This window comes from Cynocephalus volans, chromosome 10, assembly GCF_027409185.1.
Source record: "Cynocephalus volans isolate mCynVol1 chromosome 10, mCynVol1.pri, whole genome shotgun sequence".
Lineage (NCBI taxonomy): Eukaryota > Metazoa > Chordata > Mammalia > Dermoptera > Cynocephalidae > Cynocephalus > Cynocephalus volans.
This window is the reverse complement of record NC_084469.1, coordinates 102,383,777-102,399,599: the sequence shown is the minus strand read 5'-3', so window position 1 is coordinate 102,399,599 and position 15,823 is coordinate 102,383,777. Positions and strand designations below refer to the sequence as shown.

At 41.1% G+C, this 15,823-nt stretch overlaps 1 protein-coding gene across 5 annotated transcripts in view; it reads left to right on the top strand.

The window, feature by feature from the left end:
- The window catches only part of LOC134388499 (zinc finger protein 778-like), a 31,115-nt gene extending 15,939 nt beyond the window's left edge, over positions 1-15,176 (top strand). The window contains exons 4-11 of one of the 5 annotated variants that reach the window (XM_063111581.1): positions 6,857-6,939; positions 7,323-7,414; positions 8,011-8,137; positions 8,734-8,814; positions 9,295-9,371; positions 9,880-11,575; positions 12,531-12,643; positions 12,883-15,176. In XM_063111581.1, the coding sequence (XP_062967651.1) occupies positions 6,915-6,939; positions 7,323-7,414; positions 8,011-8,137; positions 8,734-8,814; positions 9,295-9,371; positions 9,880-11,575; positions 12,531-12,643; positions 12,883-13,062 (2,391 nt within the window). In that variant the 5' untranslated portion in view covers positions 6,857-6,914 and the 3' untranslated portion in view covers positions 13,063-15,176. Of the gene's footprint in view, positions 1-6,670; positions 6,825-6,856; positions 6,985-7,322; positions 7,415-8,010; positions 8,138-8,733; positions 8,815-9,294; positions 9,372-9,879 lie in introns of all 5 variants that reach the window. The other 4 variants (XM_063111582.1, XM_063111580.1, XM_063111579.1 and 1 more) reach the window with 4 other exon arrangements.
- Positions 15,177-15,823: the final 647 nt, after the last annotated feature.

Genomic DNA, 15,823 nt, shown 5'->3' with positions numbered 1-15,823 from the left:
GGTGGGATTCAAAGAACAATTCCATGGTCACAGTGATTCCAGTCGAGTGGCTTCTAGGTTAGAAATGGGTCATTGGGGTCTAAGGGCTCAGCACCATGGTAGACCTATTGTCCCATCCCACTTTTATAGAGCTTCCTCATTAGGTTTCCAACAGGCATCCACCTTACGGTCATTAACAGCAATGGTGAGACGAGCCCTTTCTCTTGCCGTAAGTATACTTTGCAATAACAGAAATGGCTCCGAGACCCTACTCAGAGATGAATTGGTTTCCTCCTCAACTTTCTTTATCTCATCCTCAGCACATGCCTTCTCTTATTTGGGAGGGAGGGGATGGGGCAGCATGTGCAGGAGGCCCTCCTGTCTTATACAAAAATTGATTATGCAGAGCTTGAGAGTCCTGTAAGATATTATAAATTTTGGAGTGTCAGGTTATGCCTGCTCAGTGTCTTATTTCCTTACCCAAAAGCCAAAGCTTGGACTCCATGGTAAAGACCCAAAAAGTCAACAGGCCCTTTTCTCATGGTCTCCTTGAACAAAATCTTTTTCAGTAGTCTGTTCCTAAATAGGTACTAGTTCTAGTCTGTGTTACTGTCTCCTGTATGTCCTCAACCATTTTCACCTTTGGGGTGTTTACCATATAAAGTTCTGGTGGCCCCAAGTCAACGCGTTTAAAATTTGGTCCTTCTATTTCCAGAGATTCCAAGTTGACGTTGGTGCGGAAGGGGTCAGCATCAATGGGAGGAATGAAAGCTCTGATTCTAGGGAGAAGCAATGGGCCTTTTGATCTCAGTAACAAACTTCTAGCATTTTTGTTTTTAAGATTAGCAAAATTTGCAAATCTTTATCTAGACTGATCAAGAAAAAAAAGACAGAAATTACTAAAATCAGAAATAAAAGGGCCGGCCTGTGGCTCACTTGGGAGAGTGTGGTGCTGATAACACGAAGGCCACAGGTTCAGATCCCTATATAGGGATGGCCGGTTCACTCACTTCGGAGAGCATGTTGATAACACCAAGTCAAGGGTTAAGAGCCCCTTACCAGTCATCTTTAAAAACAAACAAACAAAAAGAAATAAAACTGGGGCATGGTAGAGCAGTTGCTCCTATTATGCTGGAGTGGGCTTTGAGAAGAGAGACATCCTCTTCTTTTTCCAGTCTCTGCTGGTGACTCTCCTTGTGTCACTTCAGTTGGGTATCTGGTGGGTCACCTGCATCGCAGCTGTGGCTACTGCTGTGCCATCGAGCCACTTTTGCAGCAGCCATGGCTATGGTGGGTCAACTACATGGAAGTGGTGTTTTTGGCATGCTCCTTGTGTGCTTCTAGGCAGGGGATGCTGCCCTCAGCTCCTGCCTGGGACCCTGGACCTGCTCTGTTTCTTGACTTCTTCTGGTTGGAGGGAGCTGCCTTTGGCTCCTCGCTCCTAACATATTTTTAGGCTGCACTATTAAGTAGTGATCAGGCATATTGAGTGTGGTGTTCTACACTAGGCATTGTGCCTAAAGCCTAGGCAGCAGCCTTTGCTGTGTCATACCCATTGCAATTTATCCTATGGTGTCTAGTCATTAGACCCTGTGCATAATGATGGGTACTGTCGGAATGGTGGAAGTATTAAAGGCTACCAGAGAATTCTGGGCCAGGCAAGTAAGGCATTCGATGAACATATTTAAACAGACAAGACAATATGAAGGCACCCACTGTGATCTGAAATCCTGTGTGTGGCCATTTACCCCACTGTGTAGGTTTGAACCAAATGATCAGATTGAATTCTATATCCAGAGTCAGGGTAGGAATATCACTGTAAACCTTGGTGAGGTTATGAAATACCTGTACTTGTCTAGCCACAGCTTTAAGATTTGCTTGCATTTGGCGCCTGACTGATAAGGGGATACAAACCCATGACCTTGGTGTTATAAGATGGCACTCTAACCAACTGAGCTAACCGGCCAGCCCCAGATTTGCTTGCATTTGGCCTGAGTTGTTTATGTACGTGTAGCAGGTTGTTCCTGACAATGTGCTGACCCCCTCCACCCCTTTGACCAGGAGGTAACTTAGGGCAAGGCGATTATCTGATACCATCTGGACCATGTGACTGTTGGGATTAGAACAAGGCTGTGACGTAAAAGATTTTTGTGTTTGGCCAGTGCAGCCGACAAATTTGTATTGGCTTGAATGACCTGTTGTTGCATGGACAGAGCAACAGCACATATGTTCCTTCTCATGAAAGTAACAACCTGCTCAACAATATGGGAGTGAAAACAGCTCACCTTTGCAGTGGTGGGTGTGGGCTGGCTGGGAACTGAGAATGAGCATCTTGACTGGTTAAATGCAAGATAAAGCCCAAAGACAATAGGATGCATTTGAAGTTGTAGACATGAGTCTGGGCCTTGTGGCTGCCCTCGCATCAAGGGAGGCAAGAGTGGGGCTGTGGGAATGAGAAGTGAATATAATGAGTCCCATGTTCCATAGGACCACAGTATATCTCCAAGGATACATTAGGGAACCAAAGGTGAGCTGTGTTACCCCCAGGCCTGAGAGGCAGAGTGGTATGGAGCTCTCAACTGTCACCAAGTTGTAGAAAATCTGGGGCAGATACATAAAGACATGAACTTTGCTTAGGTATCTGGAGGGGCAGGCAAGCAGCTGGGCTCTAATTTAGGGCCTTTTATTAGCAGGGCAGATATGTGTGGTGCTGAGTAAGCCTATAACTCATGGAGAAGCTTTGTTGTGATATGGTAACGGGCTCAACAATTACATCTTCTAGGAGCCTGGCTCTGATTTTAGTCTACCACAAAAAAATGTTGTGACTTTTGGGCTCATAAGGCGAGGTAGTGGTAGAAAGGCTTTGAGTGGCACTTGTCCCCAATGTTATGGATGATTCCATGTTTGGGGAGTCTAAGGTAAAGGTGTGTCTAAGATAGAGGGGAAAAGTGGTGAGGTAGTAGGTGGTGTGGTAAGTGGGGCAATGGTGGAAAAAAATAACTACCCCAGCAAAGGTTGAAATGGCTCCAGCCCAAAAGAACACAGAACTCAGTCAGCTCAAATGGGAGGTGCAGTCAGACTGGGGATGGTTAGGTTAGTTGGGGCCCCCGTAAGGTTGTGGGCAAGCACACATACCTTAGCCTGTAGAGCTGCCTTGTGTGCACCTTGGAGCCAATTAGTAGAATCACAGGCAGTAATTTAAGCTAGGGGGTCCTACAGCAGGCAGAGCAGTAGCTCAGCAAAATGCCATTCCAATGGCTCCTCATCAAGGAATGTAGAAAGATAACTTTTGAGTTCTGCTCAAATTTCATGCCCTCATTTTCACATGAAAATCTAGGTGTGAGCCTATGCTCTAGTTTGAATATATGTCCCTTCGAAAACTCATGTTGAAACATAATCCCCAATGTAACAGTATTAAGAGGTGGGATGCTTGGGAGGTGATTGTGTTATGAGGGCTGTAACCTCCTGAATGGATTAATTATTCGTGGATTAACAGATTAATGGCTATCCAGGGAATGCATTAGTTATCAAGAAATTGGGTCTGGGGCCGGCCCCGTGGCTCACTCGGGAGAGTGTGGCGCTGGTAGCGCTGAGGCCGCGGGTTTGGATCCTATATAGGGATGTCCAGTGCGCTCACTGGCTGAGCATGGCGCAGACAACACCGTGCCAAGGGTTGTGATCCCCTTACCGGTCAAAAAAAAAAAAGAAATTGGGTCTGTTATAAAAGCCTGTTTGGCTGTCTCTTCTGAGTCTCCTTACTATGTGATGCCCTGCGCCACCTTGGGATTGTGTAGAGAGTCTCCACCAGTAAAAAGGCCCTCACCAGATGCGGCCTCTTGACCTTGGACTTCCCAGCCTCCAGATGTAAGAAATAAGTTTCATTTCTTTATAAATTTTCTAGTTTCACATATTCTGTTATAAGCAACAGATAACAGATTAAGAGTTTGCAACTTTAACTGTGTTTGTAATTTAACCTGTATGATTAAATTTTTTTGTTTAATTTTCAACAATTTCAGCCCTCTGGCCACAAGACATACCTTTCCTCAAGGGATGTCTTAAATAAGCTCTCTGGTCTTAGACTTTGACTTGATCTGCAGAGTAGGAGATCTGAGCTTATCATTTTCTTTACAAATATATTCAAAAGATCTTATCCCTTACCTCATCCATAGCTCTTATCGTCATCGTTAGTGCTTGTAACAGTAAAGAGCATCATTCACTTAGACTGTCAAGGCAAGCACGTCAGTCGGCACTTCATCAGAATCAACCTTATGTAATAGTGGGATTAATAAACAGGAAGGAATCTGAGAAAGAAATGAAGTAAAAGAAAAACCAGGTGAAAAATAGAACTGATGAATACTATGAGAAGATGGTTCTGTGAGAATATCCGTAAAAGAGACAAGTGTTTGGCACAGTCTGATTTGGCACTGCCCCTCTGCCAATGCGTGGGGGAGACCAGTTCAATTTGAGTGTTTCCAGACCCTGTTGAGGATGCCTAGTACTTGCAATGTATTCTAAATTTCTTGTAAAAACCTTGTCAATTCTTTTTTAATCTTTTAGGGTCAAAGTTGAAATAGCCAATGGTTATTTCCTTTTTCTGCCATAATCTTGCCCAAGAACCAATTTAGAATATTTGTGTTTCAGAGCATGTATATATGTGTGTAGGGCAGTCTTTATTTTCTCATCTGCTTGATTTTTTCCCAGCATGAGGAGGAACCTCGGTTTATAACTGCCCACTTTCAGAGATAACTAATTCTCATGATGTAACCCACAGATGCTAAACTCCCATATGTAAAATGGCATCATATTTGCATGTAATTTACGCATATTCCCTCACATATTTTTAACTCACCTCTGGATTACTTATAACACCTAATACAATGTAAATACCATGTAAACACTTGTTATACTGTGTTTTAAAAGATGACCAGTAAGGGGATCTTATCCCTTGACTTGGTGTTGTCAGCACCACACTCCCCAGAGTGAGCAACCGGCCATCCCTATAGAGGGATCCGAACCCGTGGCCTGGGTGTTATCAGCACCACACTCTCCCAAGTGAGCCATGGGCTGGCCCTGGGATCTTAACCCTTGACTTGGTGTTGTCAGCACCGCGCTCTCCCAAATGAGCTAACCAGCCATCCCTATATAGGGATCCAAACCTGTGGCCTTTGTGATATCAGCACCACACTCTCCCAGTTGAGTCATGGGCCAGCCGTTATACTGTATTTTTAAATTTGTATTATGTTTTATTGTGATTTTTAAAAATTCTTTTTGATCTAAGATTGGTTGAATCTGCTGATATAGAGGGCCGCTATATCAAATTTATTGCTTATTTTTTCCCGTAGGAACATTGAATTTATTGAAGTCTAAGACATTTTTCTGTGTATTTCACTGCTCTTTGCTTGATGCCTGGCACAGGGTCAAAACTTTTAATTTATAAGTTGAATGAATGAAGCAGTAGGCCAGAACTGAAAAGTCAGAGAAGACACAGAGCTCCAAGCTGCTCCAGGCTGCTCCAGCCTCCATCATGGGAAGCTCCAGGGAGTCAACAAAATAAAACATTCAGTTTTTTACTTTTCATCATGCTGCAGCAAACTAGACCAATTCTGTCTAACAAATATAACACATAGGTCATGTATGAGGCTACTTCAGAAGGTGAGTGGAAAAATAGAATTGAAAGATAGTGTGAATCTTTCCACGAACTTTTTGAAGTACCTTCATATATCCTAAAGATTTTCAGTACTTACAATAAACAAAACAGAAACAAGTGTGGTATATTTTTAATATATTTTATTTAATGCCATATATCTAACATATTATTTCACCATGTAATGTATATAAAAAATTGCTAAGTCTTCAATTCATTGGACTCTAAATTTTGATCAGATATACAAGATTTGTATTTAGACACCATCAAAATAAGAGTAGACAAGGTAGATTCAAACATTTAAGTTTTCCAAACATATTTAAAAGTTTTCCAATAACTGAATCAAGTATCCTTTTTAAAGTTTTATTTAAAAAATTTTTTTTTGTGGGTGGCTGGTACAGGGATCTGAATCCGGGACCTTTGTGTAATAAGGCTGCCCTCTAACCAGCTGAGCTAACTGTCCATGGCCCGTTTCTAAAATTTTAACTAAACTAAATAAAATAACAAATCCTATCATTCAGTCATCCTGGCTTTATATCAAGAGCTCAGTAGCACATGTGGCTAGTGGCTACTGTTTGAACAGTGTGGTTTTAGACCTACTCTTTGTCTTGTTGGGGAGTAACAACAAACTTAGATGTTTAGGCTTCTAAACCAAAGTAACCTGTATTTGTCAGCACCACACTCAGCCAGTGAGCAAAGTAACCTGTATTTGAGTTCTGACTCACCACTACTTAAGTGGATGATATTGGAGCACTTAGTGTTATCTGAATCTGGGGGTTTAAATTTTTGTGGTTTTTTTTGTTTTTTAAAACTATTAAATAGAGGTAGTATCTATTGTGAAGGGTTGTTATGATAATTAAGTGAGCTAACATGTAAGGCTCATTCTGAGACTTCTGCCTCTTGTAAATGACAGTAAATGTTATTAACATTCATGGAGTATACTGGTTTTAGTGGCTTTCACATATATCATCTGGAGAGAGAAAGCTAATGTATGATATTTGATGACTGATAAGTCATATTTGTTGATTAATGATTGACATGAAATAGGACACCAGGTATCCCTGTATCGAGAGGCATGGAGATGGCACCATCCATTCAGATTTGCAAGCTGCCCTGAAGTGGTCTTGGCATCAAGGAAAGGAGCATTTGGGCAGATTTCATCATCAGCCTCACAGCATGGCAGCCATTGATTTGTCCCATGGTAAGTGCTCTGTTTGTGCTCTTTTTTTTCAGAGATTCTGCTTTAGAATTTTCCTACATGATATACAGTCCTGTGATCCAGGCCTGAGCAATGATGTTCCAGGTTCATTTTGGAGGTACTGAAGTGTGACACAGAATGCTGTTTTTTCATTCAGCCCCTGGTACGTGTGCTTTGTGAAGAGGTGTTGTATAATGTCCTTCATGAGAATTATCATAATGGGCAAATAAAGACTCACATTTCCCAGGGCTTAAGTTTCCTTACTGTGAAATGACGTTATTACCTTTTTTCCTGACGGGCAGCATAGCTTACCATCCCTTTTTATTAGCTCCAGGTGAGACAGTCTGCTCTAGCATTGCATGGCAGCAGTGTGTATATGTGTGTGTTTTCTTGAGTGTGCAGGATTATAAGAGAATTTCACACTAGGACGGAATAATTTCCCAGCATATGAATGTGGGAATTATGATTGGCTCTGGTTCTCATACCTTCTTTCTTTTCCAGGAGGATGTGTTTCTAGGGATGTAATCTGCCTTCGTGAAGGAAAGATACAGACAGCAAAGATGGTGGCTGACTGTCTAATGAATAATAATCAGGTATGCCAAGTGCATATTTTTCCAAAAAATGACATACTTGCATCCACCAGTTGACACATTTCCTTCTGGGCAGACTTGCCTCCACAGTTTCTAAAAGCAAATATTTCTAATTGAATTTATGCAGGGAGTGGAGCCTCTATATTGCTTAGGTATTGCCTTGAAAATTATCCCAGTATTTTAAAATTATTTATTATTTTGACCCTCATTGTGCCAAATGCATGTTTCTTATTTTGCTGAGTGCTCTCACAGATTGTAAAGAAGGTGCAAGTGTCCTTTTCTCAGGGAATTTATTTATGCCTCAGTGTTTATCGAGTGATTGCAGTGTGCTCAGGAGTGAGCTGCAGTGGAGGGATATAAGATGAGAAGTCTAGTTGTGGTGAGATAAGATCACGTGTAAGAGGTGCCTTCTAAGCCGTATGACTGGAGGAGATGGACCGTGTGTGAGTGTGAGAAGAGTGTCTAGAAACACTGAATGCTGGCGTGGACAATGGGAGCCTTCAGAGTCCTGTACTGGCATTGGGTTCTCCTTTCTCAATCTCTGTGAACATTTATGGACATGCTGTGTGACTCAAACCAGCATGTTTGTGATGATTTAGGACTCAGTGACCTTTGACGATGTGGCTGTGGAGTTTAGCCACGAAGAATGGATTTTATTGGATCAAACTCAGAGAAACCTATACAGAGATGTGATGCTGGAGAACTACAAGAACCTGGCCACAGTGGGTAAGACTGGATCATGCCTTGTAGCCTGCTGTGGAATTTATGTATAGTGTGTGTTTACTGTGTTCCAGTAACGGTGATGTCAGCTCTGAATGCAATGGGAAATAATAGAAAGTCACAGTACTAATGAGTTTTATATCCAGCATTGTAGTTTTCAAAATGTGGTCCTAGGATCAGTGGAATCACTGTCACTTCATTTGAAAAGCACATTGTCAGACTCCACCTTTGCCCTACTGAATCAGAACCTCTTGAGCTGGAGCCCTGTCAGCTGTGTTTTAACAAGCCCTCGAAGTCAATCTGATTCACTCTGAGGTTGATAATTACAAGATATTAGTTTCCTGTGAGAATTAAGATCTCTTTTTGCACTAATATCATTTCCTTCTTGAATGAAAGTCTTAGTGTGTATTTAAGCCTCAATATGTGTGTCTGGGGTCAGAGATGACCAATCTCTTAGAGCACAGAAAGATGGGACATTTGCATTTTGAGCTCTTTTGAAATATTTCCACTGCTTTCTCTAGAAATCTAGTTCCTGTTTGATGGGTAGGTTTGTTGTGTCATGGGTAAGCCTCTTCCATTGATGTGTCTTTTCCCATGTACAGGATGTCAGCTGTTCAAACCTAGCTTGATCTCTTGGCTGGAAGAAAAAGAGCTGAGGACAGTGCAGTCAGGAGTTTTCCAAGGTAAGTGTTGGTGGAAAACATCCATGGTTAAAGAGAAGTTAAGTATGTTTGGAAGTGTAATGAGGAAACTTTTTAAGATGTACTTTGTCCAGAAGGTGAGGATGTTAGAAGTTTAGGGATATCTTCCACCTCCCATGCTCCTTTATTTACTGTTCACTCTTATGTTTTGTTCTTTGAATTTATGGTTTTAATGTATGATCTTTGTCCAGCTCTTTTCTGTTTTTCTTCCCTGATAATATTGTTTCACCATCACATTTAATTTTTGTAGAATAAACCATTGAAAAAATGACCAAATTTTGACCCTAAGTTCTTATGATTGCCAAATTTCAGGCATAGCTAAACCGCTCAAATCTGTTTTTACTTTATTTCTTTCACATGTTTAATATAAAAATAAATAGGAATGAGCTTTATCGTTTTTAACTTATTTAACCCACCGTTTTGTTCTGCAAACCCTTATATGTATTTTTTGTTTTACTTCAGAATCACAGTTGAGAACAAAAGGGTCAGCCCTTGAGCAGGACATTTTTTGGTTAAAAACATCAAATGGGATACAAACGGTAAGATTAAGGGAGTTTTTTTGTTTGTTTGTTTGTTTGTTTGTTTTTTTTTTGACCACACTTAGAAAATATTAGGAATTCCATTATAGAAAATCAGCACAAATGAGTGATACTTGAGAGAAGTAGCATTCACCCAAGCAGGAGGAATTTCTTTAGAAGGATACTGTGAATATGATATATTTGGTGATATTCTATTCCTAGATCAAAACTTGGTGCTTCAGAATTTCCACAAGTACACATTACCACATATGTAACTAGGTATTCACATAGTCAAAATAATTGCATGAAAATATATGAATCAGTTGAAGGTTAGAGCAGATGACACAGAATTCTTGCAGTACAGTTCTTTCATTCAACTTCAAATAGCTCCACAGCATAGGAACTGTATGCATGCAATGAATATGGGAAGAATCATAATTATCATTATAATGTTTTCATCTTCATATGGGTAAAATCAAATAATATGTCTCACAAATGCTTTAATCATTGTTTATCCCTTGATCAACAGGCAGGAAGTCACAGTGGAGGGGAATTCTGTGACTGGAAGCAATGTGGAGAAATGTTCAGTGAGCACTTATGCTTTAAGACACACATGGGAACTCAAAATACACAGAACACTTATGACTATAATCAGTATGGGAAGGACTTTCTTACTCTGCATAAGAAAACCTCTACTGGAGTGGAACTTTCTGTGCTGAATCACTGTGGAAAAGCCCTTAGCCTGACTCCAAATATCGTTTCCCAGAGAACATGCCCCCAAGACAAGTCCTTTGAATGCAGTGACTGTGGGGAAGCATTCTTTAATTCATCACACCTTCAGGTACACAGGAGATCTCACACTGGAGAAAAAGTCTACAAATGGAATCAGTGTGGGAGAGCTTTTACTCAGACCACAAGCCATGCTGTGCCTATTCAAATGCATACTGTAAAAAAATCCCCCGAATGTAATGAATGTGGCAAAGTCTTTAGATATTCTGCATATCTTAATAATCACAGGCAAAACCATACTGGGGGAAAACCCTATGAATGTCAGGAATGTGGGAGATCCTTCACTGTTTCTTCAAGCTTAACTGAACATGTAAGAATTCATGCTGGAGAGAAGCCCTGTGAATATATGGAAAGTGGGAGTGACTACAATAAGTTTTATCTAGTATCTGAACATTTAAAAACTCACACAGAGGAAAATCTCTTTGAATGTAAGATATGCAGAAAATTATTTAGAAACTCCTCATGTCTTTATCATAATTGTCAAATTCATGCTGGAGTAAAGCCCTATATATGTATGGACTGTGGGGAAACTTTCATTTGGCACTCTGTCTTTATTACACATGTACAAACTCACATTGGAGAGAAGCCCTATAAATGTAAGGACTGTGGGAAAGCCTTCACTGGGCACTCAGGACTTATTAATCATGAACGAACACACACTGGAGAGAAGCCCTATGAGTGTAAGGAATGTGGAAAAGCCTTTACTGTGTATTACCGACTAACTGAACATTTAAGTACTCACACAGGGGAGGAGACCTTTGGATGTAAGGTATGTGGGAAATCCTTTAGAAATTCCTTATCCCTTAATCGTCACAGTCGAGTTCACACTGGAATAAAGCCCTATGAGTGTAAGGACTGTGGCAAAACCTTCACTTGGCGCTCCGACCTTACAAGACATACAAGAACTCACACTGGAGAGAAGCCCTATGAATGTAAGGAATGTGGGAAAGCCTTCAGTACATTCTCAGGTCTTATTGAACATATAAGAATTCACACTGGAGAAAGGCCTTTTGAGTGTAAAGATTGTGGGAAATCCTTCACTGTTTCCTCAAGCCTAACCGAACATATAAGAATTCATACTGGAGAGAAGCCCTATGAATGTAAGGAGTGTGGAAAAGCTTTCACTGCACGCTCAGGGCTTACTAAACATGTACGAACACACACTGGAGAGAAGCCCTATGTATGTAAGGAATGTGGGAAAGCCTACAGGAGGTTTTATTTACTAAATGAACATTTGAAACATCACATGGAGGAAAAGCCCTTTGAATGCAAGGTATGTGGAAAATCCTTCAGAAATTCCTCATGCCTTAATAAGCATGTTCGAATGCACTCTGGAGAGAAACCCTATGAATGCAAGGAATGTGGGAAAGCCTTCACTGTTTCTTCAAGCCTAACTGAACATTTAAGAACTCACACAGGAGAGAAGCCTTATGAATGTAAGGAATGTGGAAAATCCTTTGCTACATCCTCACACCTTAATATGCATATAAGAACTCACACTGGAGAGAAACCATATAAGTGTAATGAGTGTGGGAAAGCCTTTGCTTCATCCTCCCACCTTGTCGAACATATAAGAACTCACACTGGAGAGAAACCCTATATATGTAAGGAATGTGGGAAAGCCTTCCGTGCTTCCTCACACCTGCATAAACATATAAGAATTCATACTGGAGAGAAACCGTATAAATGTAAGGAATGTGGAAAAGCCTTTACCGTTTCTTCAAGCCTAACTAAACATTTAAGAACTCACACTGGGCCGGCCCGTGGCTCACTCGGGAGAGTGCGGTGCTGATAACACCAAGGCCCCGGGTTCGGATCCCATATAGGGATGGCCGGTTTGCTCATTGGGTGAGCATGGTGCTGACAACACCAAGTCAGGGGTTAAGATCCCCTTACCGGTCATCTTTTTTAAAACAAAACAAAACAAAAAAAAAAACTCACACTGGAGAGAAGCCTTATAAATGTAAGGAATGTGGAAAATCCTTTACTACGTCCTCATACCTTATTGTACATATAAGAACTCACACTGGAGAGAAACCCTATAAATGTAAGGAATGTGGGAAAGCCTACAATAGGTTTCATTCACTAACTGAACATTTTAAAATTCATGCTGAAGAGAAACCCTTTGAATGCAAGGAATGGGGAGAATCCTGTAATACTTCCTTATACGTTAGTTATGACATTTGAACTCACGCTGGCGAGAAACCTTATTAATACAGGAAATTTGAGAAAGCTCTCAATTATGCCACTACATTTAGAAGACATGATAAAATTCTTAAGGTGCCCCATGAATTTAAGGAATGTGGGAATACCATTGAAATCTGATCACAGTCCAGCATGTACGAGTCATACAATGTAGGAAACACAGAGAGCCTTCACTCTTTTTCTCAGGTCTTACTGATTTGGAGAGAAAACCTAGTGATGTAAGACGTGGAAAAGTTGTAGTTCTCTTAAGTAGCTTGATGCTCACTCATGATCTCACAGTGGAAAAGAACTTCATAAAGGTAAGAAATGTTGGAAAGTCATTTTTTACATCAGCTTATTGCTTAAACTTTACTAAACATGGTGATTCACCTGAAGAGAAACCATGAATGTATGGAATATAGGAATTGCTTTTCTGTGTGATGCCATCTTACATGCTGACAGAGACAGGGCTTTCTGGGTGGTTCTGGAGATTTATTCTGAGCATTTGTGAGTCTGTCCTGATCCTTCCTGGAGTAATATATCTTTCTTTTTTCTCCAGCAACACCAGTCTTTTCTAGTTGCTTCATGTTCCAGGTTGGAAACTGGCAAAGTGGGCCTTCAGGATTCAGACTTAATCCTATTTTACCACTATATTCTCTGGTTGGCTTTTCATGGTCTTATACATGGTCCACCTACAGTAGTTCATACCAGCCAAGGTAGGGATCTAATACTGCTGTAAATGTTGTAAAACTTCTTGTGTTCCTCTCTCACACCTTATCCTTTCAGATAAAAAGGCAGCATGAAAAAATTGGCTCGGTGGAGAAAGGGTGAAGTAATAGCTAGTAATGTGAGGTACCCCAAATTCATAACCATGGAGGGAGAGCCATAGCCCTTGCATCTGGGGAGGGTGGGAAGTTTGGTATTGTCAGGCAGTGAAAGGAGGGGTTGAGAACCCTGAATGTTCTCTTTAACCCCTAGGTCCACTTCACAGCTTGGCAGAACAATCATGTCATATGCCTGAGTCAAGCAATAGTTGGAGCTAGGAACATGACCTGCCTCTGTGTTTGTCATTCCGTCCATGTGCTGTGAAATCAGAAAAACTCCTGTCAACATGACTAATCATGATGGTCCCCTGTGCTTGACACCATCACTGGTGCTTTACTGTGGCCCTTGGGTACAGACACATAGACCAACCCAACCAGATTTCACTTGGAGTGATCCAAATTTATATACTTTTGATGCTTAGGCAACCTTGGGTTATACCGTGTATGACCATCATAGCTACAACTGCCTTATGACTCTGTGGCACTTAATCCAGCCATCATTATGGTTATACAAAACAAGCTAAACAATAAATCTTGAATGTATCTTTGTGTTATATGTTTGTACTTGGAGAGGAGTGGGTCGTTGAATGGTTCTCTTGTGGGTAGGAGTGTTTCTTGTAGCTTATCTGTTCCCACCTTGAATTGTCAGCAATAATCCTGTAAAAATCAATTAGTGTTGTCTGCCTCGTGTGGTTTGAGATGGCTCATAGTCTGGTCTTAGATGTCATCATGATTGTCTGAAATAAGTCCTATAGGATCCCCTTGAAACTTGTTCACAGTTTGAGTCTGGGCCCTTCTGGGTCATGGGTGACATCCGTAACACAGGTTGATTTCATATATGTGCTTGGACTCCTAGTGTTAGTATCATTAATAAGTGATATCTCAGTCTCACCACCCAGATATGACCCTGCCCCAGGAGCTCACTGCTGGCCAAGACATCACCCCAGCCCAAGACCACACCATTGGAGATGAATTCACCCAATTCCCCTGAACCTTGGCTGTCTTGATGCCCATAGACTGGGGCTCCTAAGACACAAATTTGACACAAAACATTTTTGATTTCCTTTGTTTGACATTTGAGAATCTGATACGTGCCTGAGCTAGGTGTTGTTTCAACCTATGATCCTGGGAAATTTCAGCTGAAACATTCAGCAATACACCCCATGCCTATAGGAAATCTGTTAGAGGTTACTCCTATCTGTGCTGTTTTGAAAACTGATAAAAGATCTTTGGATTCCCCAGGAGGCACCTGCCTCATATCAGTCAACCCGTGACCCCCTGAGGGGTCTTCCTGGTGCTTACTACCCCCCTACACTTTTTATCTTGATCTCCTTACTCTGTCTCCTTGTTTGCACAGAAAACCACTAACCTTTGCATGTTTTACTAATTTATCAGTTCATACTCTCCAACAACATAACTCCAGACATGCAACCTTAATTATTGTCAAACTCATACTTTTAACATACTTTACAACTCCACAGAGATATTACTGACCTTTCAAGGGTTGGCCAGTTAGTTCATCTAGCAGAGTTTAGTGCTGATAACACCAATCCAAAGGGCTCAGGTCCCCATACCAGCCAGCCACCAAAAAAATAAATAAATAAATAAATTTTTTTACGGGGCTGGCTGGTTTGCTCAGTAGGTTAGAGCATGGTGCTGATATCACCAAGGTCAAGGGTTCAGATGCCTATACTGGCCAACCTCTCCCAAACAAAAACAAAAACAAAAAACATATGAGATTATTGACACTTTCAAAATTTCAAATTTATTTTCTTGAGCAATGCCATATATGAGGGAATTTCAAAAAGTTCATGGAAAGATTCATATTATCTTTTTTTTTGACTGGTAAGGGGATCGCAACCCTTGGCACAGTGTGGTCTGCACCAGGCTCAGCCAGTGAGCGCACCGGCCATCCCTGTATAGGATCCGAACCCGCGGCCTCGGCGCTACCAGTGCCGCACTCTCCTGAGTGAGCCACAAGGCTGGCCCCATATTATCTTTTAATTCTATTTTTCCACAAAGTTTTTGAAGTACCCTCATATAATGGAAAACTTGATTATGGGCAGGAATACTTATATTTCACTTATTTTTCACTTTATTTTTAAACTGTTTTCTGTGATGTTTAGGGCAACATATGCTCTACAGTCTGAAAATCTTTACTCTCATTGTACCAATGTTCCTAGTGTGATATCAAACCATTGGAGGACCAATTATATTAATCATGGTTTTAATTTTCTGTATTTTAGGATACAAAGACATCCTGGGGGTCTTGCTAGCTGGGGGAGGAGTGCCCCTACCAGGGTTGGGTAATTCCTAATTATAGCGAACAACTTGCTTGGAATCACCCATTCATATATACCAACCAATTCAAAGCCTCTGTACCCAATTACTTCCTCTATCCAACTTCAACATACCAAGCCAATATTTCCCTTGTCCAGGGCAAGGCACTAGATAATTATGTACATCTATGTCCCTGTGCCTGCCAACATTATTCACACTAGCCAATACGAAACGTTTTATTCTGCCCTGCCTTACCTTTCTGGTGGAAACCGCAATAAAAACTGTGGCCTGTGCTTTCCCCTTGCTCATTGTTCTGCCTCCTGACCAAGTCTTTTCCTCCATGTCTCCTTGCATGGCGTGGCATCCTCCTTTATTGATACTGTGAGTAATAAACTT